The 25,393-nt window shown below is 42.5% G+C and overlaps 1 protein-coding gene across 16 annotated transcripts in view; it reads left to right on the top strand.

Annotated features, from left to right (window-relative positions):
* Positions 1–24,571, top strand: part of Trim9 (tripartite motif containing 9) — a 118,811-nt gene extending 94,240 nt beyond the window's left edge. For 3 of the 16 annotated variants that reach the window (XM_004835546.3, XM_004835553.3, XM_087207971.1), the window contains 8 exons: positions 1,698–1,836; positions 9,817–9,885; positions 13,775–13,963; positions 16,474–16,515; positions 16,937–16,960; positions 17,742–18,045; positions 20,252–20,414; positions 22,503–24,571. In XM_004835546.3, coding sequence (XP_004835603.1) covers positions 1,698–1,836; positions 9,817–9,885; positions 13,775–13,963; positions 16,474–16,515; positions 16,937–16,960; positions 17,742–18,045; positions 20,252–20,414; positions 22,503–22,565 — 993 coding nt within the window. In that variant the 3' untranslated portion in view covers positions 22,566–24,571. Of the gene's footprint in view, positions 1–1,697; positions 9,886–13,774; positions 13,964–16,473; positions 16,516–16,936; positions 16,961–17,741; positions 18,046–20,251; positions 20,415–22,502 lie in introns of those variants that run through there. The other 13 variants (XM_004835547.3, XM_087207972.1, XM_004835548.3 and 10 more) reach the window with 13 other exon arrangements.
* The last annotated feature ends 822 nt before the right edge of the window (positions 24,572–25,393 follow it).

The following is a 25,393-nucleotide window of genomic DNA, read 5'->3' as shown; positions in this document are numbered from 1 at the left end:
CTTGGTTTCCATTTCATGTTTCTTGAACTCTGTGTGTGTGTGTGTGTGTGTGTGTGTGTGTGTGTGTGTGTGTGTAAAACTCCTGTCCATTAGTCAGTTTCTCATCTCTGACTTTGCCTTTTCTGTTCTTGTTTCATTTTCAGGGCCTTTCTCCCTCCAACCATCTCTTTTTTTTTCTCCTAAGAAACTAACTCCTGGGTTTCCCAGTTCTTTAAATAAATAAATTCTCTTATCTTAACTTTTTCTGCCCAGTTATTACCTGTCAGAAGTGTTCTAGGCATCATCCTGGGCATGTCCTCCTCCTCTCACAGTTCCAAGATTTCACGTTCCCCCTGCTTCCTCACCTCCTCAGATGCTGACCTGTCCCCAGTCCATCTCTCTCAACCACACTTCTCTTCCGAGAGGCATACTCATATTTCTACCTTTGTAGAATTTTTCATTTCTACATCCTAAAACTGCCTTAAACAGTCTTTGAAAGAAGCCCATAATTTTCTTCCAAAACTTAGTTCTGTATCTTCTGTATTGTAATTGTCCTATCTCAAATATCAGACTCAGCATCTTAGGACCAACTAGCTCTTCCTGCCTCCTCATGCCCCAGTAATACTAAGGAAGCCATTGGATCTCCACCCAGCCCCCTCTAGTCCACCTTGGTGCTCCTGTCTGGATTCCCTACTGTTACTCCACTGGCTACTGTGAGAAGCATGACAGGAAGTCTTCAGATGATTCCTTGCCTCACTATTCAAATGCAGTCCTCCCCACACAGGATTGGGAACTTGATAAAAATGCAAAATCTCAGACCCACCCCAGGGACTTTACCAGATTAGAAACAGCATTTTAATAAGAGTCACAGGTGATTCATATGCATATAAAATTTGAGAAGAACTGAATGAAAGGACATAATATTTAAATTTTTGTTACTGTTGCAGTAGTAATGACTTGGTGGGCAATCCATGACCCCAGTCTTCTTAGAAAGTTGTCGTTTCAAGGCTGTGCTTTGAATGCAAATTATTTTTATTCATGACATCAGCATAATTTTGCAAAGTGTACAGCTGAAGTGTGAAGCAAATGCCTAACCTATGCAAAAAATGCATTTTGCTGGGATTTATTTTAAGCCTTTGAAATGTCTTTCTTCCTCCCCCTTCTCTCTGTACTGTGGTGCAAACCTATACTCCTGTGGCTTCCAAGGGGAGTCTTTGTAACAGTGCCTGAAGGTATCAGCACAGTTATAACATATAACAGCTTAATTTCTGCCCTTGTGTGTTCATGTTTCCAACATGTTTTTCACAAAGCATAGTGATGGATAAAGAACTTGGCAGTTATAATACATTGTGTAGCTGCCAAGTTAATATGAATGAACACTACCTCAACTATAAGCACACAGTAGCTGTTAATAACTACCATTCATTAAGCCACTGGGCTAAATACTAGACACTAGGCTAATCCAGCTGAACATATCACCTTATATAATCCTCACACCAACCTCATAAGTTGGGTGATGTCTCCATCTTGCCAATTAGGTAACTGAGCCTTTAAATGGCAATTAAATGGCCCAATACCTCACAGGAGTGAAACCCAGATCAGGCTGACACCAAAGCTTTTGCTCCTAACCAGTAAGCAAAACTGCCTTCCTAGCCCCTCCCAAAGGTTCACACTAAGTGGTCATACTAAGTGGTCTTCCACTTTTTGTTGTCCCCCAGGAAGTGTATGTTGGAAAAGAGACAATGTGCACCGTGGATGGCCTTCACTTCAACAGCACATACAACGCTCGAGTCAAGGCCTTCAACAAAACAGGAGTCAGCCTCTACAGCAAGACCCTGGTCCTGCAGACGTCCGAGGGTAAGGCCCTTCAGCAGTATCCCTCAGAGCGAGAGCTGCGAGGCATCTAACATGGCTGGCCCACCCACCTGGAGGTAACCCCACCACTGCCCACATTCCTCGAGCCTTTCCATGACTTGCTCTGCGTCCTGTCCTGGCCCAGAGCCGCTCTTCCTCTCCTGCCTTTAGAGAGCCCATGGGATGTGGATGAGATCAAACCAAAGATTCCACATCAGCAGTGCACTGTCTTGGGCCATCAGCCTCCTTTGATAATCCTCTAAATAAGCTGCACTTGAAGAAGCTGAAAATGAAGGCCTGAATGTGGCCCCAGTATCTAAGAGGAATGAATCTAGGCTCTAGGGCAGGCTCCCATTCTCCACCGATCACATCAGTTGCCAGTTTTGCCCTGATGAATCTCAGTTTCTTTGTAGTGCTTGCTTGTTCCTGAGGGGGACCTGGGTTCTTTCCAGCTGTGGATTTGTATGACTGGACGTGTTTCCAATGGGTATGGGGTGCTAGAGCCATTCAGAGAAGGCCTGTGGGTCACTCCTGGCTTAACCAGCTTGGACAGCTTCCATTTCCCACCCAAAGCCTGGGCTGCCAGCACCAGAACTGAGACTTCCTGTGGCCCCCCAACAGGAAGAGACCAGCAACTCCGCATTACCTCACCATTTGCATCTTTGCCAGTCACTCTAGTCCTGGTTAGGCTGCCTCAGGCCACTGGACAAGAGTAATCTAGAGGATGTTTGCTTCTTAGCTATACTGTAAATAGTTAGGCAATCAAAGACAAATTATCTGCCTCAGAAGAGAGGCTTGAATTTGATGGCCAAGTATAACCTCTGAGGCTCTTAACATTTTCATTTTAAAAGCAATTAAAACAACACATGAAATGAAACCATAAAGAGGTATTTGTGGCTGGTGCCAAAGCATTTTAAGAACTTTAGGTGTCATTTGAATCATAGAAGTCACCTCCCACCCCACTGGCATTCTCCATAACTTCCCTTTGCTGAAGTAATTATGTTGAATTTGTTCAAGATGTTAGCTAAAAGAACTGTGGAAGTGTTTTCTACCACTTCCCACAAACCTCGGCATGTGCCAGTCACCCCTCAAGTGGTTCACATGGTTAAAAACAAGCACAACTTTGAATCCCACAGCAAGGGAAAAAGGCCCCTACCTGTGAAAACAGTGCTTTGTGGGGTGGTTGTAAGTCTCAGTGATGCTGTTCAGAGAAGGATTGGTTGATGGGAAAAGAGGCCTGTGTGGTCCATTCCCATTTGAATCACGGTGACATGATAGCTACAGCCTCCCCCAGAAGTATCATTTTCACAACTTCTCTCTGGGATAACCTATAAGTTTGAGAGCAGTTGCTTCCTTTCCCAAAATTCCACACTAAATGCTGAAACCCTCCAAGAGTTTTTTTTTTCCCAGAAGCAATGCCGAAAGCCCTTCATGGTGCTGACCCCATTTCCATGTGTGCACAAGGCTCTTTGACTGAGGAGAGATGTGCATGCTGGCAGAGCAGAGGGAAGTCTGCAGCAGTGTTGCCCACATTTGTCATCAGACCTATAGGAAAACTTTCTATTCATGATACATCATAGGGATCACACTACTCTGCTAAAATCAGTTATTAGCATAGCAACCTGAGTGCTGCTGTCTCTCACTCTATAGAAGGATGTAATTGCTTAGTTTCTTTTAATGTTCATAAAATTATGGTATCTAATTTAATAAATTACAGGATTCAGAACTGCAGTCCTTGGTACCACAGTCAGAGAATTGGGGGTCATTTTCTAAATGAAACTAATGGAACAAGTTCTCTTCCAACAAAGAAACTGTACTGTAGAAATTAATTTCTTCCCTGAATTTTATATATTGTGTACAAATATAAGGTATGTATCTGAATACAAAGCAAACCCTATCATCATGTAGATATCAGTATTCTCTGTTACTGCACAGAAGTGATTTTCTCATGATGAAATAAAGTTCACACACATACTTTCTCCATAACTTTGGTTTGTTCTATTTGTTTCTCCCTTACTCTAATTCACTCAGTGAGATAAGATTCAGAAAGCAAGAAAAAAAGAACGAATAGTTTATCTTTTTAAAAAAATTGATCAATCTACTCTAATAGAGAAAGTCTACCGAATTGAATAATTGTATCTTTTTTGTTTTTTATAAATCAGTGAGAAAAATGTTCTTAGTAAGCTTTCGATACATTTATTACAGTTATACTTTATTAATGTTATTTCCTACAGTTCCTGGGAAGTTTGCTTTAGAGATAATTTTTTTTTTTTTTGCTGGTATTGAGAGATGGGATGGTTCATTTAGACTTTCTATTACAACAAAATGTTGCACATTCTTCTTAATGAGAATATACCCCTTTCCAAAGTTCAAAACAAAAACTCTATATTGCAGAAGGATCCAGTTTCATATGTGATAACAAACCTAATGTGTACATGCATTTTAGTGTAAGATTTAAATCACTTATCACTACTACTGTGAACTGTCACAAAGCCTTCTACTGGTAACGTTACACAGGGGAGTCCAAATGTCAATATTATTATGAATTCTGATAAAGTTTTTCCTTAAAGTCAAATTCATCTGTCTGTCTGTCTGTCTGTCTTTTTATTTACTTACTGGGCAGTGTTTGATAAGTACCCACTGTCTGAACTGTGGGTATGAAATGTTGATGCTACCCCTGCTGTTGTAGAGCTTTCAGGCTAGTAAGAAAGGCCCTAAAGAAATCAACACATAAATAGTGAAATACTTACATATTGTGATGAATAGTATGAGGAAAACAGAGAAGGAAAAAGTTTTATAGGAAAAATAATCAATTTTAATTTTAATAGTTTAAAACAATTTTGATTCAGAGGAAATTATAAAGAATGTGTTATGATAAGAGAAAAGGCAAGGAAATGCATTTCTCTGTAGCTCTTGTTTAGTTCCCTGAAGGCTAGTTCCTGGGATGGATCTCAGGCCAGTTCCGGATATAAACCAGATTACCCTGACTTCAGAAATATAACTGTAAGCAGTTAATAATTTCAATGAAATTTTAAAATAAAGTCCACAAACTTGGTTGTGTATTTACAGTCATTCATTTAATAGCCATTAGGGCTGTATCCCAGCCCTCAAAACCATCAGTAAAAGAGTATCTGTTAAAGACATTATGTAACAAAGCCTTCTTGATACACAGTGTTCTGTGGCTCATTTTGCGTGACAGACTACACTCCTACCAGAAAAACTAAAAATTAGATAAGGCTGAGAAGAGGATAAGAGATTTTTTCCCCTTAGTTTCCCTCTGCCTGTCTAAACAGGCTATGCCTTTTAAAAACTGGAGAGACAAGAAATAGAGGACAGTTAATATTCCTGGGGCTCAGCTACTTCACTCTTTGAGTCTGTTAACTGGCTGGGCCTCCACTCTGCTCAGCCCCTCCGAGCCGGGTGTCGTGTCGGTCAGTGTCCTGGGCATGGCTTTTCAGCTGCCCTCTGCAGTCCTTCAGGGGAGAGATGCAGAGGGCTCCAACCTCTGTCCACACATATTCTTAACACCAGTCTCTGTGTAGAAAGACTATTTTCTTTTGACATATTCTTGGAAGTGGAATTATTGCACCAGAGTTTAAACTTTATTAACGGCCTTTATCCGTTTCCAGATTGCTTTCCAGTAGCTTGTACACCAAGAACGTGTGAACCACTCCACTGCAGTATATCACTGTACTTCCCCTAGTTAGGGCTTAACTGTGACTAACAGGCACACTTCTAAAAGTAAGAATGTTTCTAAAAGAGTTTTTAACTTTATAGTTTCACAGAAGTAATATTCTGATTGTATTCTGTGAAATAAGTTACAACATGCTGCAGGAGAGATTGACATGATCAAAAGGGGATGGAAGGCTTCCCAGAGAAGGGGGTGCAGGGGAGAAAAGGGGAGAGACAGAGAGAGAGAGAGAGATCTAAACAAGACAAAAAAATTCTGAGCTGTCACCAAAAGGAACTTTGTCATTCAAGAACGTGAATTGAGCACCTCAACTCTGTGAGGTGGCTGAGTCTGACGCCGGTTCACAGGAAGTATAAAGTGCAGTTTCTGCCTGGAACTCAGGGCTTCACCCTCCTCCTCCTCAGTCTTCGAGGCACCTTGTTCGGATCACCTCAAAAGTATGGTACCGCCTGCCTTTTAGAACTAAGGTACCCACTCGGCAATCTTGATGGCCATCTTACAACCAGAAAGAACAATGGTCCCCAATTGGGGGTGGGGGAGGGATCCAAGACCAGACTCCTTTATTCTTAATTTACGCATAAATCCACTAAGCTCACTGACCCATTTCCTAAGACCACAGCAGACTAAAAGCACCACGTTAGAAGAGTGACAGGGATCGCCCGCTAAGGGAATTGAGGCTACCAACAGCACTGAGCAAGGATGGTAACTGGGAAAAGACCCCAAAACACAAAAGAGATCATTCTGTGGCAACTGTTCTGATGAAGGAAATCAGAAAGCATATGATAAATTTTGGAAAAATTTCCATCTAAAACATTTCAAAGTCACTATGTCTCTGGAACCCTGGGTAGTGGGCTGTGGAGTGTATCTCAGAAGGCTCTATGGAATCACAGCATGAAATAAGGCCCCCCTTGAACCCACTTTATTTTGGGTCTAGCTACTGAGAATTTTCTCCATTGCCCATCAACAGATTCCATGAAGGATGACAGCAATGTGAGAGCCAGCAAATATTTTCAGGATACTGACATATAGTGGGGGAATGGTATAAAAACTATCCATCTCATGTTTCACTATAAGGTCCTAAAGAAAATGATAGATATTTTCTGTCCACCCTTAGCCAGTAAAATAGACTACCTTCCTCACTTCTGTACCCACTTCTGATGTCTTAATCCCTAGCTCACTCTGTTGACACAACATTCCAGACCTACCCTATGTGTTAGTCTTTTCCTGCTGCTGTAACAAATTACCACAAACTGAGTGGTTTGAAAGAACACAAAATATACTCCCTTACCAGCAATCAGAGTCCTACCAGCTAAAAGTGAGCTGTCAGCAGGACTGTGTTCCTCCCGGAAGTTCTAGGTAAGCATTTGTTGTCTTGCCTTCCTCAGCTTCTAGAAGCCACCTGCATTTCTTGGCTCTGGGCCCTTTCCTCTGTCATAGGAGCCAGCAGCACAGCATCTTCCAGTCTCTTCCTGACCCTACCTTCCTGCCTTCCTTTCAGAAGACCCTTTGTGTTTACTTTGGCCCATCTGGATAGTGCAGGATATCTTCTCTCAAGATACTTAATTCAGGCACATCTGCAAAGCCCCCTTTGCTTGAAAAGGTAACAAATTCAGAGGTTTCTGGGAATTAGGATGTATTTGTGAATGGGCAGTTAGTCTATCTACTACCCCCCCCCGAGAAAGGTATTGTTGTTATTATTATTATTATCATTATCATTATTATTTCTTTTCCTACTATTAACATGGGGAAACTGAGCCTGAGAAGTTATATAACCTTACAGACCCAGTTCTTTCAGCCTCCAACATCCAGCACAGTACACTGTGGTGCTGACATTTGAAAGATGCTATTTGCATTTAACTGAAAGGAAAGAGAGAGAAAACTACCCTACGTCTGTCTGCTAGGTATCTAAAAACATACAGTCAAAGCAAAGCAGCACTGTGTAGCTGCCTTTTGTGTTCATCCAGAAAGCCAGATATAAGACATTAATATATTCAGAGCCAAGTTAGACTTCTGTCACAAAGAATAACCTCCTGCTGTAAGAAGATGCAGAAGTATCTGTCATTTCCAGCATCATATCCAAGCCCCTCCTCTGTTCCTGTGCCTGTTTCCCTGCCTCCATGCTTCCTCCCACCCAGGTGAGCAGCTCACCTAGAGAGGCCCTTCTTCCAGGTGGAACCAAGGATGCTTTTGGTGGGCAGTGAGGGGTCACTGCTTGGGGAGGAAAGGGAATGTTAGAGCCACCTCTCTGAGATCCTTGAAAGCTATTCCAGGTGAGATCTGGGAGTTGGAGCCCTGCCTAGGTTGAAAACGAAGAACTATCTATTCACGGAAGCTTTCTGGCCTCCAGATCTCAACTGGAGAGAAAGTGAAGACAAGGAAACTGGGAATTTATAAGATCAGACTTTAGATATGGCTGTAAACTCCAACACTAACCAGTAAGTACCTACCCAGGGCATAGAAGAAAAGGGTGTTCTCAAGCATCCTCGGTTGAATGTCCATAGTAGCCACCTACCCAACATTTAGGACTTTCTAATGGCCATAAATAGGTTGGGATTCTTGAGAGCACGTCTTAAAAATTACTTCTCAAAGTGGGAAGTGTTATTCATGAAGATTAAAAGTCTATTTCCCTGATTAGATCTCAACAGCACACTGCCTCTCCCACGTGGTAGCTTCTCCCACACAACAAAGGAAACCACACGGAAATATTCAGTGGGTATAGGCAGAATGTGGACTTCCACTTATTTCAATGCCAAATGGCCTCAGATGTGTCTGTCTTAAATCTCTTGGCAGACATAATTTTATAGTGATTTTGGTCCAGCTTAATTACTTCACCTTTAAACCTTGATGTACTGAGACACCCTACCCCCAGGAAGCTGTAACCCTATTCAAGAAAAAGAAACTTTCAGAAGAACATCAGAAAAGCCCTCAGCCCACCTACATCTGTAGCCAGAATTCCAAAGGGAAATGGTGATGTATTTGCCTTGCTGACCATTGAACAACTCTATTTCAAAGAGAAAAGATTTGTTCTCATATAGTTGAGGGTTTACAGTTAGTAGTGGGACATCTACACATAATGTGTCCCATGGCCTATGGCATAAACTTTACCTTTTGCATGCTTCCAAGTCACAAAGAGCCACAATAGTTTTGTAATCCCCCAAATTTTTTCCATCAGAAATTTATTCTTCCCAAGTCTACATCCCACCCACCCAAGAAGCTGTTAGTATGGCTTGGATACGTCCCTTTGCCTCTTTGGACTGTAAAACTATTGACATAGAGCAGATGACCTTGAAGTTCTTTACAGTCAGTACCTCCAGCTTCATCCTACAACATCACTGTGGAAAGCTGTTAACTATTTCTGAGAATACCATGAAGAGGCATTAGATACTGCCTGCCTCCTTCAAGGGTCAAATTCAACACTAACAAAGTAGCTGATAAGGGATCACATAAGGAAAAGTATCCACTCCAGATGGTTTTTTTTTTCTCCCATTCCTCTACTTTGCTCTTCTTGACCCACAGCATCTGGGCCTCTCCAAAAATAATTTAGTTAAAAGAACATGCGTTTCTGGGACAAAATCTTCAAGGTAGGTAAATCATACCTGATCAACTTTGGGTAAATTTTATAGTATCCAAAGTTGAGAGACATGGTGACAGGTTTCAGAGCCCAGAAGGGAGAAATACTTTGTTCCTTTTCATTTTGACAATGTGTATGCTATCGCAAGAAGTTTCCTGAATTTTCCCATGGGAATGAATTGGACCCAGAACCTATTTTTAGTCCTGGGGAGTGTGCCATGCAGTTGCCACTCTGAGGAGCAGTTTAGTCCTTTGAAATCTTCTTTATCTAACTAAAGTACAGGAATGTTCTGTTCTTCCTGTGATAGTTCCCTATAAACAATGTCATGGCATTCTAAATTAGAGTGGAGGACTCAGCGATGAAGTATTCAGCTGTCCTATGGGTGGCAAGGGCTGTTTTGTTCTTTTAAAAGGAGGTTTTCAAAACGAATTTGTTTCTCATTTCTCAGCTGTAATTAAGGAAGCTTAAAATACCACCTTTTGTTATAAATTATGTACCAGTTGGACAGAATTGTGACTTCAGTTGCTTATTAGATCATTTTTAAAAACTCAGCCACCTTCATTCGTTTCTTTGTCTCTTTTTAAATCTTCTCAACAAAAGTAAATTCTTTTTACAGTGGGTTTATAATGAATTGAAACTCATCTTTAATACTGCATTTGCAATTCTCAGTGACATATCTTGCTTTACTGCGCTCTGAAATGCAACCCTCTTGTTGGACCAGGGCCCAAGGGCTGCTCAGTTATGAAACCATTCCCCGCCAGACAGGAAGCCACGCAGGACACAGAGGAAGGTGGGTTAGTGTACGGTGTCACAGAAACCTCTGTACGTTTGCTTTTCCTCTTTAGGTCCCCAAAATAACACCTCAAAGACCATACCTTACATTTTCAAGTTACTCTCCAACACCCGCAGAAATCTTTAGTACTCTGTGTGTACAGGAATTGGTCAAGAAATGCCACCCTTAGTTGTATAAAAAAAAAGTCACAGATTTTCTCCAACTTATAGTTTTCTCTATGGCCAGCTCTCCTGCCAACTTCATGTCTCCCAGCTACTCAATTCTAATCAGCTTAATACACACGATATGTGTCCAGTAAATGTCAGCTAACAAACAAATAACAAATACACAGTGGGCCAAGCAGAGGCCTAGATAGACTTCTTTCTCCTGAACCTCTCGTCTTTGCTTTGGTAATTTTGGGCAACTTTCAGAGGCCCCTGTCATTAGCTAGGCCCCTACACCTGAATCCAGACAAAGCCGGGTAGAAAGAGAAAGAAGCCCAGGAAAGAGCAAGAGGAAACGATGGTCACTGGCAGAGCTGATGGGAAGCACATCCTGACATAGCTCCTGTCCTTGGGTTACAGGTGTGCAACGGGTCTCCCCACACAGCCCCTGGCATACCATTTTCCATTGTTTTTTGTTGTTGTTGTTTGTTTTTGTAACGGGGATCGAACTCGGGACCTTGAGCTTGTAAGGCAGGCAGCGGAACCACTGAGCTAAATCCCCGGCCCTTTATTTTTTTATTTTTTTGGTACCGGAGATCGAAATCGGGTCCTTGCGCTTTCACAGCAGGCGGCGAAACCACTGAGCTAAATCCCCGGCCCTATTTTCCATTGATTTTCCCACTAAACTTTAGCAAAACTCTTCAACCAGGCAGGAACACTGCATGTGATGAAACATGGTGGGATATTAGCAATCTCTTCAGGAGCTACTTGTCTTTCTCTGGTAATCTATACATTTAACAGGAATCATCATCGTAACTGCAAACTAACACATAGCTTCCTGTCTTGTATTCTGAAAACAACAACATCATTCCTCTTTGAATTGACCGATAACTATTAATGGCCAAAAGCCCTCCCCATATCTCAATAGTTGTGTTTTGAAGGGAAGAGGAGCGTGTCCAGGAGAGGGAAGGATTTGAAGTCCATACATAGAAAAATGGTTGGAAATAAACTCTAGCATTGAAAAGGGAAGATTTAAAGAGGATTCGCGACCGACCTCAAATACCTCCAGAACTAGTGATCTGCTCCCTGTGGCCCCAGATAGGAACACTACAGCTGGTGAGTGGAGCTTCCGAAGGGGTAAATCCCACCCATAGCGGCGATAACTATAGACTGAAGGCGGCTAGTTGGAGGCGATGAGTTCCTCATCCCAGCAGACACCAAGGGAGGTTTGACGCTTCCTCCTCAGATGTTACTGAGATATATGTCCCCCTCCAAGACGCCTGCAATTCAAGATAATCTGAAAAGGCCTAGATGAGCGTAAGCAACTGACCAAACACTTGAACAGAGTCCCCACAGGGAAGGGGAAGGGAGAACCGCCTGTCTGTAATCAGGCGGAAAATGTTCTCCTCATTCATCTAGAAAGTTCTCGTGATTCAGGAAGTTTGTAAACAAGAATTAGGAGCTGCTTAGAGAAAATGGGGTAGAAGCCAAGTTGGTCAGAAATTAGAGGTTATAAGTGAGGGGGAAGGGGCCAGGGATTTAGCTCAGTGGTTCTGGCCCCTGCCTTGCAAGTGCAAGGTCCCGAGTTCGATCCCCAGTACCACAGGAAAAAAAAAAAAGTGGTAAGTGAGGGGGAAAAAACTAACAAAACAAAGGAGGAATTGTTGGGTGGCAGGGATATTAACCATTTGCCTGAGTAGATGGCATAGTTCAAGAGAAAGAGGAGTCAAGGAAAACTGGGCCATCAGTAAACAATGGATCCATGTAAGAGCACAGGAGACACAGCAGCCATTTCAACTTAAAGTCATTCATTCCAGTAATAGTCATAGTCACCTGCAACACCCCCTAGAAAGTGATGCCACCTCCAGCTCCAAGTTCCTCCTGGTGCTGAGCATAGAAAAGGTGAGTACAACTCATGATGGAAAGGCACACAAAATCATTGCTTTGGAGGAAATTCACCTTACCTTTCATGTCCTTTCCCTTAATTTTTAAAGCAACAAGTATTTTCAGTATAATGAACTGATTGTCCTATCTAGTGAAAGATATACTTTCAACCAAATTCTTGTTAATAAAAATCTTTCATGGGCCGGGGATTTAGCTCAGTGGTTCCGGTGCCTGCCTTCCAAGCACAAGGTCCCGAGTTCAATCCCTGGTACCAAAAAAAAAAATCTTTCATTGACACAAATATAGTTGTAAATGCCTTCTTTCCCTAAAAGAAGCCCATGTCCGTTGGTGGTACTATGTCATTATATTTCAAATCTCTCCATTAAACAAAAGACTGATTTTCTCTTCAATTGATTATGACATAAATAATTTTTAATTGATCATAGCTGGACTAAGAAATGATCATGTATGTCAAGTCATCCAACTATATGAAGTTTAGGTAGAAATTTTCACAGTATTATTATCTGAGAACATAAAAATTTACTTCTGGAAATAGCTACTGCTGTTCTCTGAGATCTGGTTTATACTTAGAAAAAAAATCTTCCCCCAAGGATGGGTCTGAAGTCTAAAGCTAACTTTTAATATTGTGAATTCAGAAATGAAACTGGGGCTTTTTTTGGCAGTATTAAATCTTGCTGAGTTCTTCAAATAGGATCACATTCTGCACACACTCCAGTTATTTTTACTTGAACATGCACAGAGTAGCATTTTGATAGGAGAAGGCTGTGCAACAAAGAAAAGCTGCTAACAGACTCCAGCCAGAAAAATATCCACAGGAGCGCTTCCTGGTCACGAAGAAAAAAATTTCAATGCAAAGAAAGTTCCTTGGAGTTTTGGGCATGAAAAGTTAGCTTCTGCAATCTATCTTCCCTGAAGTCTTACCATTAAACTGAGTTTTAAGAAGGCTCTAATTGGTAAAACCCATCTCTGACCAGACTATACCACTACATAGAGCCAACTATTGCTACACATGAGAGAAGAGATTGGCTTCAGAAATTTAGAGAGACTAATTCTCTGCCCTCTCAAATCAGATCAAGTGACTGGTAAGTCCTTACTTGCAGGTCCTGACTATCTGAAAAGAAACAAAAGACAGCTTACACTACTGCACCTCCCCACTGCCCACAGTCTGCTTGGGATGAGAGAACAAGAGATGGTCAATACATCCTCAGGATGTGTTTGTAACTCAGAAACAAGGTCAGGCACATTTCCAGATTATGTTTCCGGCCTTGTCTTCCTAGGCCACTCCACACTGCCTTTCCTATTCGGTCTTGAAGGTACTGGTTTAAAAAATCATCTCATGTATACATACGTGTGTATGTTCAGTTTGGAAAAAAATTATCACACCCCTTAAGAGACCAAGGTTAAATGCAGTAATTTCCAGGGTAGCTAAAGCTGGTAAAAGATTAATCCCCCATGTTCATCAATGAGTAAAATTTACCTCTCGGGCCGGGGATTTAACTCAGTGGTTCCACCGCCTGCCTCGCAAGCTAAGGACCCAAGTTCAATCCCCGGTAGCAAAAAAAAAAAAAAATTACCTCTAAAATTCCTCAACTGAACTCCAAAAAGTTCGCATTTAATTGAAAAGCAACTTTCCAAGATACTTTTTCTACATCTAAAAATTGGAGGGAAATGCAAACCATTGCTAACCTGTTGAAAATTCCCTGGCAGCCCCCAGGCCCTTGGTTTTGTTAATGTCCAGGTGAGGCGCCTCAGGGGGGCAGACAAATCCTTCGGGTGGGGAGCTGTGCTGGGCGGCTGGCAGCTTTCTGATCTCTAGTTTGCATTGATCTTACATTTAGACACAGATTCAGAAGAACAGACCCCCCCTTTTCCAGTGCCTTCGGAAAGATTGCCGCTCCGTAGAATGAGTCCTTTCTCCTCCACCCTTAATCTGCAACCCAGCTTCCCTGGGAGATCCTACTTTGATTTCCGGTCCTCACCCCACCAGCTGAGCTTACATTCTTCCTTGCAGTCTCTCAATGCACCGGGTGAGCTGAGCTGTCAGACCTTTCCTCTTGCTCTCTGTGTCTTGGAGGCATCTCTGAAACACCTGTTTTGTTCTTGCCGTTTGTGTGCGTGGCAAGGGGGATGAGCTAGTCTCTGTGTCTGTGGCCTGCTTCCCGTGTGAGGAGCATTTGGATGGTGGTGCTTGATGGCATTCTTGCTTGCGTGGTGTAAGGACCCGCCATGGAGCTGTGGTCCGTGTCCAATGGCATTGGAAAGTGACGAGTGAAGCGGTTCTTTTTGCACAAGCTGGTACCACCATGGGAAACTCGCTCTGTCATCACATGCAGTGACACAGCACGCACAGGCACTGGCTGAGGGGAGGCCATGGCCATGGTTTGGCGGTTTGCAACCTTTCTGTATCCAGGAAACCAGCTGTGTCTGGGAGACTGGATCAGTGCATCCAGCCTGGAGTGGTCTGATTAAACATAGACTCAAGAGATCTTGACAAAATAAAATAGAGTAAACAAAAGCAACAGAAATGGCACCCAAAGAAGCAGGTAAAGCAGAGAGCAGAAAGTGAAAGCTCTTCCTGCCCAAGCCTGGCTCCCTGGTAGGGTGGTGGGCTCAAGGCTGATGGTTTCTTCCAAAGGGCAGGGACCACTACTAGTTGAATTAGAAACCCTTCGCTCCTAATACCTAATGTTCAAAGATCTGAGCAATCAAAACCTGTGGCCTCTGGGAAGGTTCCCGCCGCCAATCTGCCTGTGGCAGGGCTTGTGGGTGATTTCAGGAAAGCTAGACTTGTGTTACTTCGCAGTGAGCTCTGTCTAGCAAAACAGTATCCTAAAATATCTAAAATGCAGACCTATTCGATCTCTTCAGGACTATATTGTAATCAGGGATACACATGATGCACATTTCACCTTTCCAAAGGTTTCTTTTGGTTCTCATTTTATTCCTTTGGCTCATCCCACATCCTGGAATGAAGACCACCACAGCATGATAGTGCAAAAAGGATGCAGGGACTTCAAGCTCTCTTGAAAATGACATTTTTCTTTGTGCTTTTACGTTTCTTATTGTTTTTCTGTGCACTACTGGCTTCCAACATGCTTTGTTATTGAATTCTCTTCACTTGTGTCTAATGTACTGAAATATTGTTACAGTCTTTGTAATGTTTATTGTCTCAAGAATAAAACAAAATGTGGGTTTGGGGATATTTGATGGGTATATTTAACAGCATTTGTTCTAGTTGTATCGTTGACTCTTAAATGTATGATGATGTGTTTAAAGTAGTGTAAAAAGATTTCAGAACATGTGTTTCAAAAAAGATTTGCGAAAGGCATGATTCATTTAAAAATTTTAAAAGCCCTCTTTAGAGTCTACAAATTTTCTTGCCAAGCTGAATATAAAATTCAGTTTCAAAATTCTGGGTGTTTCATCCTCAATGTGCTCTAACTAACCAATGAATAGAAATTAAAGTGATCATCAGGAGAATCTAAACATAAAAATCATCCAGGAGTTAGGAGAAATGATTCCCCTGTATCTGAATTCATCTCAGATTAAATAAGCTGACCAACATTAAGGTCATAATCTTTAAATTCTGTTTTTAACTCAGTCCTCTTTTGTAGTAAGATGCTGTTTTAATTCTTATAAAAAATGTTCTAAGTCAGCCAGCACATAATCCTTCAATTGCTTTAGAAAATGACATATAAAGCCCTTACTAAATTGAAAAAAATTTACATGATTCCAAATCCCCTAGTGCTCATGAAAACTGCATCTATTAGACTGGTCCCCAACACCACTGGACACTGTAGGTGACACACCCATGAACATTTGAAGACTAGACTACCTTCTTCCACCTCTCCTGGAATAGGGGTCTCCAAATCTTAGGGGAGAGGGAAGATTGGAAAACTTTCCACAAGTAATTCCACTGTATCTCTGACACCTCCTGCGTGCCCACCAGCCCTCCTCCCCACCCTCAGATGAGAAGAAAGATTGATGTAGCAAAACAATCTAAGAAGAAGAGGTAAATTTTGCTTTTCAAAACATTCAATTCACATCATTATCGTCAGATGCGTTCATACGTGGATTACATGACACATTTAGTCACAGAGGTATGATTCAACTCAGGCTCCAGTTACAAGACCTTTTGTCATAAGCAGAGTTAGAAATGCAGAGAATAGTGATACAGAGCAGAGCTGTATTAAGGGCCAGTGACTTCTTGATTTCAATTGCTCAAGTGTTTTCTCATTTTAAAACAGCCTTCTTACTATGGAAACACCAGTGGATAAGACTGAACTTGGAAGATGAAAATTTAAGCTGTAGAGTTTAGCATCGATTGGAAAGCACTTATTACAGGAGGAAACATATGCTTTTCATTTATAAAGAGTAATTTTTACTCAGCAAAGAAAATGAGCATAAAAAGGGCTTTGTTTTTTCATGAATCAGGCCTCTAGTGACGTGTTCAGTTGGCTTTTTTAAAATGTATACAAATGATTTTGATCAACCTGCTCATTGTTTCTTGGCTTTGATGTGTAGTATCTCTTTATAGGATGCAATTTTGAGACACAATCTGCACCTTACTCTCAATTAGGCAAGTATATCTACTGTACTTGATGCCTTTTACTTATGTGGCCAGTATGTTAAATTTCTTTGACAAAATAAATGGTGCCAGCTTATATTATGTCAATAAAATTGTCTAATTGTCATTCTAACCCCATTATAACAGTTTCTCAAGAATGGGACCCAAAAAATGGGACCCCAAAAATGGGACCACAGTCTGTATTTTTTAATGTTATACTTCAAAACTTACTTTTCACCCCAGTTTTCTTACGCTTCAATGTAAAACACTCTTTATGAGCACTAAATACAAGCGAGACCAGCGGTTGTAGTGTGTGTAACATTTCCAGTGGAGTACCTTTCTGGTATTAGTCTATCAAGAAACGTGTTTTCTTATCAATGTCAATTTTGCTTCCTGTTTCTCTCCCCCATGCCTTTCACTGGAATGACAACAGTTGACATTAAAAAGCTGTTGGCAGGTATGGAATAACCTTATTCTGTTACAAATTGCAAAGGCGGAAGTGCATGGGAGCTGGCGCTCAGGTTCAATAAAGCGGCCATTTTGTTTCTGTAGGCTGCGCAGAGAAATGGGTGCGTAGCAGTGTGTTCAAAGACGTCATTCTTTCAGCACCTAACATCCAAACCACCTACTGATCCAGCAAAATGCACCACATGTTCGAACATTTTTCAGTTATGAAGGGAGCTACCTATCTTACATCCAAGTCATCTGCACTTGCGAAAATGAGTGCTGCTTATAGCTCCGCAGCTTGTGAGCAGGCACAACAGCCAAGGACATTTTCAAAACAACTAGACTTTAGCACTTCTGCTGCAGGGATATTTCCTGATTTCACTCAGTTTGTCCTATCCCTACTCCATCCAGGACTCTAGATCTAGGCTCCCCACCTCAGGGGTGCCACAGGCATCTTAGCTCATACCCCCGCCCTTTATGTCTCTGGTGCACTGTCCTGCCAGTCACCAGGTGAAGGGACTTGTGCCTTTCAAAGTCGATGCTACTTCATTCCCGGATCACCTGGCTGGGAGTGCAGGCTGAGCCAGGTAACCCCTGCTGAACCTGCTGTGTTTCTTCTACCTGCTTCTGATGCAGAATGCTGACTCCCAGGACGAGTCCCTCTCTGCTCACTTACAGCTCCCCTGGCCCAGACACCTCCTTCCTGCATGGCAGCATGAAACCACAGCACTGCACTCCAGTGCCGAGCTTGACGGGGCCATCTTAATAACCCGATTCCCTTCTGTCCTCAGTGGCCTGGTTTGCCTTCGACCCTGGCTCAGCGCACTCCGACATCATCTTCTCCAATGACAACCTGACCGTGACCTGCAGTAGCTACGATGATCGGGTGGTGCTGGGGAAGACCGGCTTCTCCAAGGGTGTCCACTACTGGGAGCTAACAATAGATCGCTATGACAACCACCCCGACCCTGCCTTTGGTGTGGCTCGCATGGATGTGATGAAGGATGTGATGTTAGGAAAGGACGACAAAGCTTGGGCAATGTATGTGGACAATAACCGGAGCTGGTTCATGCACAACAACTCGCACACCAACAGGTACCCTGCAGCCCCCAACCAAGCCTTCTTCATGTTGGCTTTGGGTCACCAGGAAGAACCTTCATTTGAAGACCAGTTCCATAGACAATGTTGAGGAAGGTGGCCAGGTGGTCTCCATGAAGTAGCACAGCAGATTCATTACTCTTAGCCGAGTCCATCCTGCTGGGCTATTTTTCGCATCGTAATCGATGTGAGCCTTTTTCTTGGTCAATTCATTGCTGTAGTTCACCCAGAGCTGGAAACTAGGACCCCCAAGCATACCCATTATAGGATTCTCAATCCCAGATCCACAATTTACCAGAGAAAGGCTTTTGGCCAAGGTAATTTGTTTCTCTGCAACTTCAGATTGTAAATCCTCCAGATTAGTATTCCATGCAGGAGGGTTAGGACAATTAACTGCAAAAATGCTTCACATTGGAGACACCTGGAAAACAAAAGCCATTGTTCTTATTATGATTATTATCACACTACTGCTTGGAATAGAAGCTATTCGTTGAACTCAAGCTTATGAAAGCCAATTTGAATGGGTTTATATTGAGGAACTCCCTTACTGATGAAGAGAATGTAGTCATCTCTTACAGGTTCTCTTCTATCATCAAAATATAGGCAATTATAATTTAACACATAGTATAATGTTTTCCTTGGATTTCCTTTTCATTTGTTTGTATTATCTTCAAATGTATTTTTCACTCATTTCCTATGCTGAGAAGTGTCTTTCATAGACACTAGTACACCTTATTCCCAAAGGTTCCCCAAGAGAGATTTTCATGGTGTTTCTTGGGGGAAAACATCCAGTGTGTCAGCTCAAAGGGTGAGCAATTCAGGCCATGACAGGAGGATTGGAGTCTACTCTCAGCTTTTCCTGCATGCCTGTCACTGACCTTCTCTGGCCACTAGCTTCCTAGGGTCTCCTGCTCCCTGAGATATTTTCTGCACATCTCCATTAGGTGTGTATCTCTCACTACCCCTAAAGTGAGCACACATATCATTTTAACTTGTAATCAAATGCTAGAAGGTATAGACAACCAGTTATGCTCAGAGATGTACTTTAAGGGGCCTCTCTGTCACTAGATTCCTGATACAATCACCCAGGACTACACCTAGCATCTTTACTTTGGACTGAAGGAGTGAAGAACACAACCATCTCACTCTGCACAGAAATACACTCTTAAAACTGAACACCTCTGCTTGCATGCAAACTGCATGTCACTTGTGCTGTCCTTGTCAAACCTGTGACTAACAAAATGCACTTTGTAAACACGTCTTTTCATGACTGTGTACAGGCTGTATTCTGCATGCAAGAGGAAATGAATGATATTTTTAAATTTTTGTGCTCTGCTGAGATGAGAATGAAGCTCAGTATTGTTAGGCCTCAAAAAGGGAGGAAAGACAAATCTGATCATCCCCATTTAATGGCATTTTGTGATGCCATCAATTGACACATAAGACAACTCTTTGTAGAATGACATCTGCACCAAGTTTCTTAAAAACACTACATTTCCTGTAGTATAATTATCTCACTTTACAGTGAAAATTCTTCTTCAGTGTTGTCATTTTACAGAGAGCCTCTAACCTCTTAATTCAGATTTAATGTGCCAAAAAATTACCATCTTTCTGAAAGGAGTTTTACTATTTAATGGGAAGCAGAAGGCCAAAAATCCAATTTTTCATGCACAGCATTTAGGTTTACCCTAAGTGCTTCTTTATTTTGACTTTCAAATTAAGTCATTTTGTAGTTAGTGGTATTGAATTCCCACCATTTGTGCAAAGTGTGCACTGCAGCTAGAGTCAGAGCTCTGACGGCCGAAAGGCTATGTCACTTTCGGTCTTCAGTGCTGTTTCCCACCGCTCAGCTCGGTGAGCCACTTCACTCTCAGCCATGCAGAGCAGCCACGCATTTTCATCAGTGGCAGAAATGCCACCCCTGCCCAAGGAGCAAAAAAGAAAATTACTCTTTTTATGTATAAAGCACAGATATACATAGATATAGTATATAAATGGGTATGCAGTATATCTGTGATATTAAAATTTTATGCAAAAAGGGGTGCTTAGAGAAAAAATATTTTTAAAATCTGGGGGCGGGGTCGTAAAGGAGGTGTTTAAACAATTTTTAAACAGGTTGCAAAACAGTGATTTAAGCATAAAGAGGGGAGCTTTGGGGACGCTAACAGGCAAGTGAAACTCCACTTCTTTTCTTTTCCTTTAGAACAGAGGGAGGGATCACAAAAGGGGCCACAATCGGGGTCCTGCTCGACTTAAATAGGAAAACGTTGACATTTTTCATCAACGATGAACAGCAAGGTCCCATAGCGTTTGAGAACTTGGAAGGCCTGTTCTTCCCCGCCGTCAGCCTGAACAGGAACGTGCAGGTAAGCCCCGCCCACCCCACCTGCAGCGTCAAAGGCTGCCCGGGCAGTTAAATCAAACTCCCAGAGAGAAGCTGACAGTGTAAGGCCCTGAGCAGGACAGGGAGGACGGGGGAGAAAATGGATCAATGCAATGAAGCGCGGCACCCCAGCATCCCCTCCCCTTTCCTTACACACAGACTTGTAACAGCCAATGGGAGACTGGAATCTATTCTATTTGTTGTCTGCTCCAGTTTCATCTCTAGGTAGAAATGAAAACCTTGATCCCACTGTCAGGAAAACAAATGAGACGAGTCACGCAAAGGTTTCTGGGTACGTGAGAAGTAGAGACGTAAGAGTGAAGCGTTAGTGCCTAGTCAGGGCTGTTCTTCGGCCCTGCGGGCTGTTGTGAGAATAGAAAACATAATGTCTAGGGGCCGGGGATTTAGCTCAGTGCTTCCGGCGCCTGCCTCGAAAGCTCAAAGACCAGAGTTCGATCCCCGGTACCAAAAAAAAAAAACAACTTTGAAAACATAATGTCTGCCTGCAGGTTACTTACTGACGATTTATTGTAGAAATAAAGCAGCAGGTTGTTCTCACTCATTCATTTAGGCATGCATTCCTTAAATATCTGTAGAGTGCCTTTAACTTGCCAGGCACAGTGGTAGGTTACAGGTATATATCAATGGGAAAAAAAAAACCAGATAAAAATTTTGCCTTCCCAGAGTTACATTCTAATTATGGGACACAGACACTGATGACATGGTGTGTTAGAAAGTGATGAGTGCAGTGGAGAAGTGACAAAGGGTAGGGCTAGGCGATCAGGAGGGGTGGGGCTGGCATGGATATTTGCAGTCTGGAATAGGATGGTCCATGTAGGTTGAGCCTGCTGCAGTCACAGGTGAGCTCAGCCTCAGCAGGAAGGAGGAAGGAATGGTGTGGAGCCTTCCAGGCAGTAGATGGCCTAAGCAGAGTCCCTAAGGCCGGAGGGGCCTTGGATGGGCTGGGGCAGGGCTGGGGAGGAGAGTCAGACCTGCAGCAGGGAGAGCTGTCACAGGCAGCCTGTTAGGACTCGGGATTTCACCACCCTCCTGGCTGGGGCTCTGCACACCAACTACAAACTTCATTGTGCAAAAGGCCACTTTAAGCCAGGACCTGAGAATCAGAACACTGCAGATGATCTTTGCCCTTTCCAGAGCCACAGCCTTGGAAGCTGTTTTGAAACTCATTTTTATTTATCAATATAAGCAGTAAAATTGATCACAAGCCAGTGACTCTTGCCCTTGTCTTTCCTGAAAGTAGATGGGTTTCCTGGGAAGATGCAATCTTAATATTGCAGAGCTCAGCCCCAACACTGGAAGAAAGCAAGCCATACATTGCCCTCCAAGGGAATCTCTCACAAACCTCACTCACAGTTTTTCACATTTTGAGCCATCTGCCTTCCAAAGATCATCATACTAGATGCTCTTGGGGGTTTCCGAGATGGTCTAAGTATCTTTAGATGAGGACTCTCTCAGGCTGGAGCAGACAGATAGGAAGGGGGAAAATGTTACTACTGAGTGAAATGGTTCTAGTCTTGTCCATGAAGCTAACCACGGAGGTTTGAGGAAGAACAGAAATTGATGAAATAATATAAACATCATGTTTCTTCCTAACTGGCATCCAATCACCCAGGCACTCTTAGAAGGCAGGGTTTGTCTTCACTTGGAATAACTAGTGGGCAGGAAACAGGGGAAGGGCTGTCTCTGCGAATCTATTCTCCATCCATCAATCTGGCAGTGGTCACTGCAGCATAGCCAGCAGCTTTGGCTTCCTGTAAATCAGTGCCTGTGTCTTCAGCCATAAGGCACACAACCTCCTAGAATCCCTTAGAAGCGGCGGGTGGCGGAGAACCTTAGTATCAAGCATCACCAGGATGTGAGAGCCCACCATGGTGGCCAGGCTCTCTCCACAACTAGAATTCTGCTAAAATATCTATTGTCAGCTAGAATAGATCTTTGAGAGAAGGGAGCAGCCCCCTTTTTGAATTAGGAGCATACCATGGTGCCCCAGGTCCTGGCCAGGGTTACCCATGCCCACGGTGTCTGCAGAACTCACAGTCTTGTCCCCTAGGTCACGCTTCACACTGGGCTCCCAGTCCCCGACTTCTACTCCAGCAGAGCATCAATAGCCTAAGGATGTTCTGCAGGGGCTCCAGCTGCCTGTTTCCTTCGACTGAGAGCATGACAGGAAGGAGCTCCACTCACTGACCCCGTTGGAGGCAGATTTGGCAGGAGAAGGAGCAAGAGGAGAGAACAGCTGGTCCTCCACAGACTTCGCACCCACAGCTTGGCCCCTTTCCCTCCAGCCACTCCACACTCTCAGGCCTGTGTTCCCCTCCACGTCCAGCAACTCCAACCATGGACCTTCGCAGCCACATCACTTCTTTCCCACCTCCACATTATAGTTTTATTTCACTTAATTTAATTTTTTTGTAGGCAAGTTCATTTCTTTTCTGATCATGTTATTGGTGACTTACTGAACTGGCACTGTTAAGAATAAATTCTCCTGATAATGTTTTCCTTAAGCTTTTGGCCAAGCAAAGAGGTTGTAGGGGGAGGCAGGGAAAAATGAGCTGAATTTGGAGCTTATAGTTTCTCTTCTAGAATGTTTTGCTTTGATATCTCTCATGCAGGGTTAGCCCTGCAGAGCTAATCTTTTGGAATTGAGCATAGTGACTCTAGAATTGACAAATTTTACTACCCACTGAAGCACAAAGTATCAGCTACACAGGTTCTCAGCATGTAGGACCCTCAGGACAGCCCAGTAAGGCAAGCCACAATCCCTGCCCATTGTGTGAACTTGGAAAGTCTCTACTGAGAGGCAAACCAAGAGACTTAATATTTGATTCATTTACTGAGTACACATTTTTAATTGAGAACAACTATGGACCGGGCACTGTTCCATCCACTAGAACACTGTTCTAGACACTGTGGAAACATCAGGTGAACATCTTAGATGGGCATAGTCTCTGCCCTCCTGCAGCTTACAGTCAAGTAAGAGAACAAAGCAGAAATTAAATAATTACAGACAGTTACAAGTACTAGAAAAGAGTCATGAGGGTCAAAGAGGCTCACTGGCAACATCTTTGAGGTTCCCTAGAAGGATGCTAAGACCCACACATTCTGGCCATGACACCAGAAATGTGCCAACTCATTGCCTTCTCAACTACATTATTTTATTTATGGTCCCCTGCTGCGACTCACCCTTCTCTGGTAGAAATTATATCAGCATTCTTACTCATTAATGCTGCAGTGCTACTAAGCCTTAAACATGGATTGCTGAAAAAATGGTACCCAAGGGCAGAGGACTCATCTCAGTAATAGGAACCTGCAGTTGCAGTTCACAGGATTTCACACCCTCAGGACAAGCACGCTGCTCCATGTGTCCTGTCTGTACCTGTTACAAATGAAAATCCATCCTCTCTGCTGTCATCCACAGCCTGACTTTCCAGAGTAGTACCAAGAGTGTTGGAAAACCATGAAATGCTATGTCATTGCTAGGACCAATAGAAGAATAGTACTTTTTATTACTGAGTAATGCTTATTACTTAGACAGCCTTCAGATTCTTCAGTCTCACGTGAAGTTTTCGAAACTGTAGGATCTGAGCAGGGGAAAGTTCTAATTAGATATCTAAATATTTTCTAGTGAGCTGAGAAATTCACCATAAAAAAAGAAAGAAAACAAGAATAACAAATACAAGGGAAGAGGTAGGATGGGAAAGCTAACAAAGTTTTGGCAAAAAAAATGGTGTATGTAAATAGCTAACTATTTACTTCTGTGATTCCTTTATTTCAATTATTTCTGTCACTTGCAATTTTTCTTTTAGCTAGAATCTAATTTATTGAATGGGTGCTATCCTGTTTACGTCCGCCTCGGTCTCCTATGGCTACAGAAACACTCTCTCGCTGGACAACACAGTTTGATATTTGATTTATGCTCCAATGAGACTCAATGGCTGGGCCACTGTAGACTCATAGTTACTCTCATTCTCTATAAAATTCATCCTGCTAATTAGATTTCTAGTGACTTGTAACACATAGTTTACACTGAATTGCGATTATAGATGTAAACAGCTACTGTACTAGAAAAAAACGGTCATTTTCAGTGTGCCAATAAATGATTTTTATGAGAGAACAAAACATCTGCATAGCATTTCTTAATCTTTACACATCTGAGGGGACAATTATCCTTTGTGAGAGCAATACTTCTTCAGCAAAGTATGATTGGAAAGATCCCAGAGCTCTTGAAAGTTCACACTTCGGGGCACTTCCTCAAGAGCATGGCACTATCTCCCAGTTTTACAAACCTCCTGGGTCTGAATCTGATATGACTGTCCACAGTTTGGATGCTTCAGGGTCTGTATCCAAGAGCTGGGAACTCTGACCAACCTTCTACCAAAGCCTCAAGCCTATGCTGCATAATAGTGTGTACTGATTTTGCCAAACCTAGCCCCTGGAACGTTTCTTTGGATAGCTAAGCATCATTCATCTCCCTTGTATTATCATTAGGCTTTTTCAAAGAACTTCTCTGTTTTTTACTAAAAGAAAAACATTACATAAAAGGAGATGATCTGGGTTGTAATCTTGAGTGGACCATGACACAATGGCAGCAGCTGCTGCTCTCTGTTCATCTAGTTTCTTCACTTTTTATTTCTTCCTCTTGTCCCATCTCCCTTCTTCCTCTTTTCTTCTATTCATTACCTACTGCAACACATTAGCCACTTAGGGTTTATTCTGCCAGTGGTAAAAGGTTAATGGGGCTTCTGATCTACTCTGTTTCTTTATAAAAATAATTAAGTGATTTGGAGGATATTATCCTGTTTTCCTGCCTCTAATGTGTGCATTCATCTTTTGCCCCTCTCTTCAGTGCACAGGTAAGAAAGGATGCCTTGCTATTGAATCAGGACTTCTTATCAGAATTGAGGAAACCATAATAATTAAACAAAGAACTCCTTAGGTACA

The sequence above is a fragment of the Heterocephalus glaber genome, unplaced genomic scaffold (genome assembly GCF_053883595.1).
Source record: "Heterocephalus glaber isolate CG9 unplaced genomic scaffold, H.glaber_assembly_v1.0 deba00000901, whole genome shotgun sequence".
NCBI classification, from domain to species: Eukaryota; Metazoa; Chordata; class Mammalia; order Rodentia; family Bathyergidae; genus Heterocephalus; species Heterocephalus glaber.
This window is presented reverse-complemented; position numbering and strand designations above follow the sequence as displayed.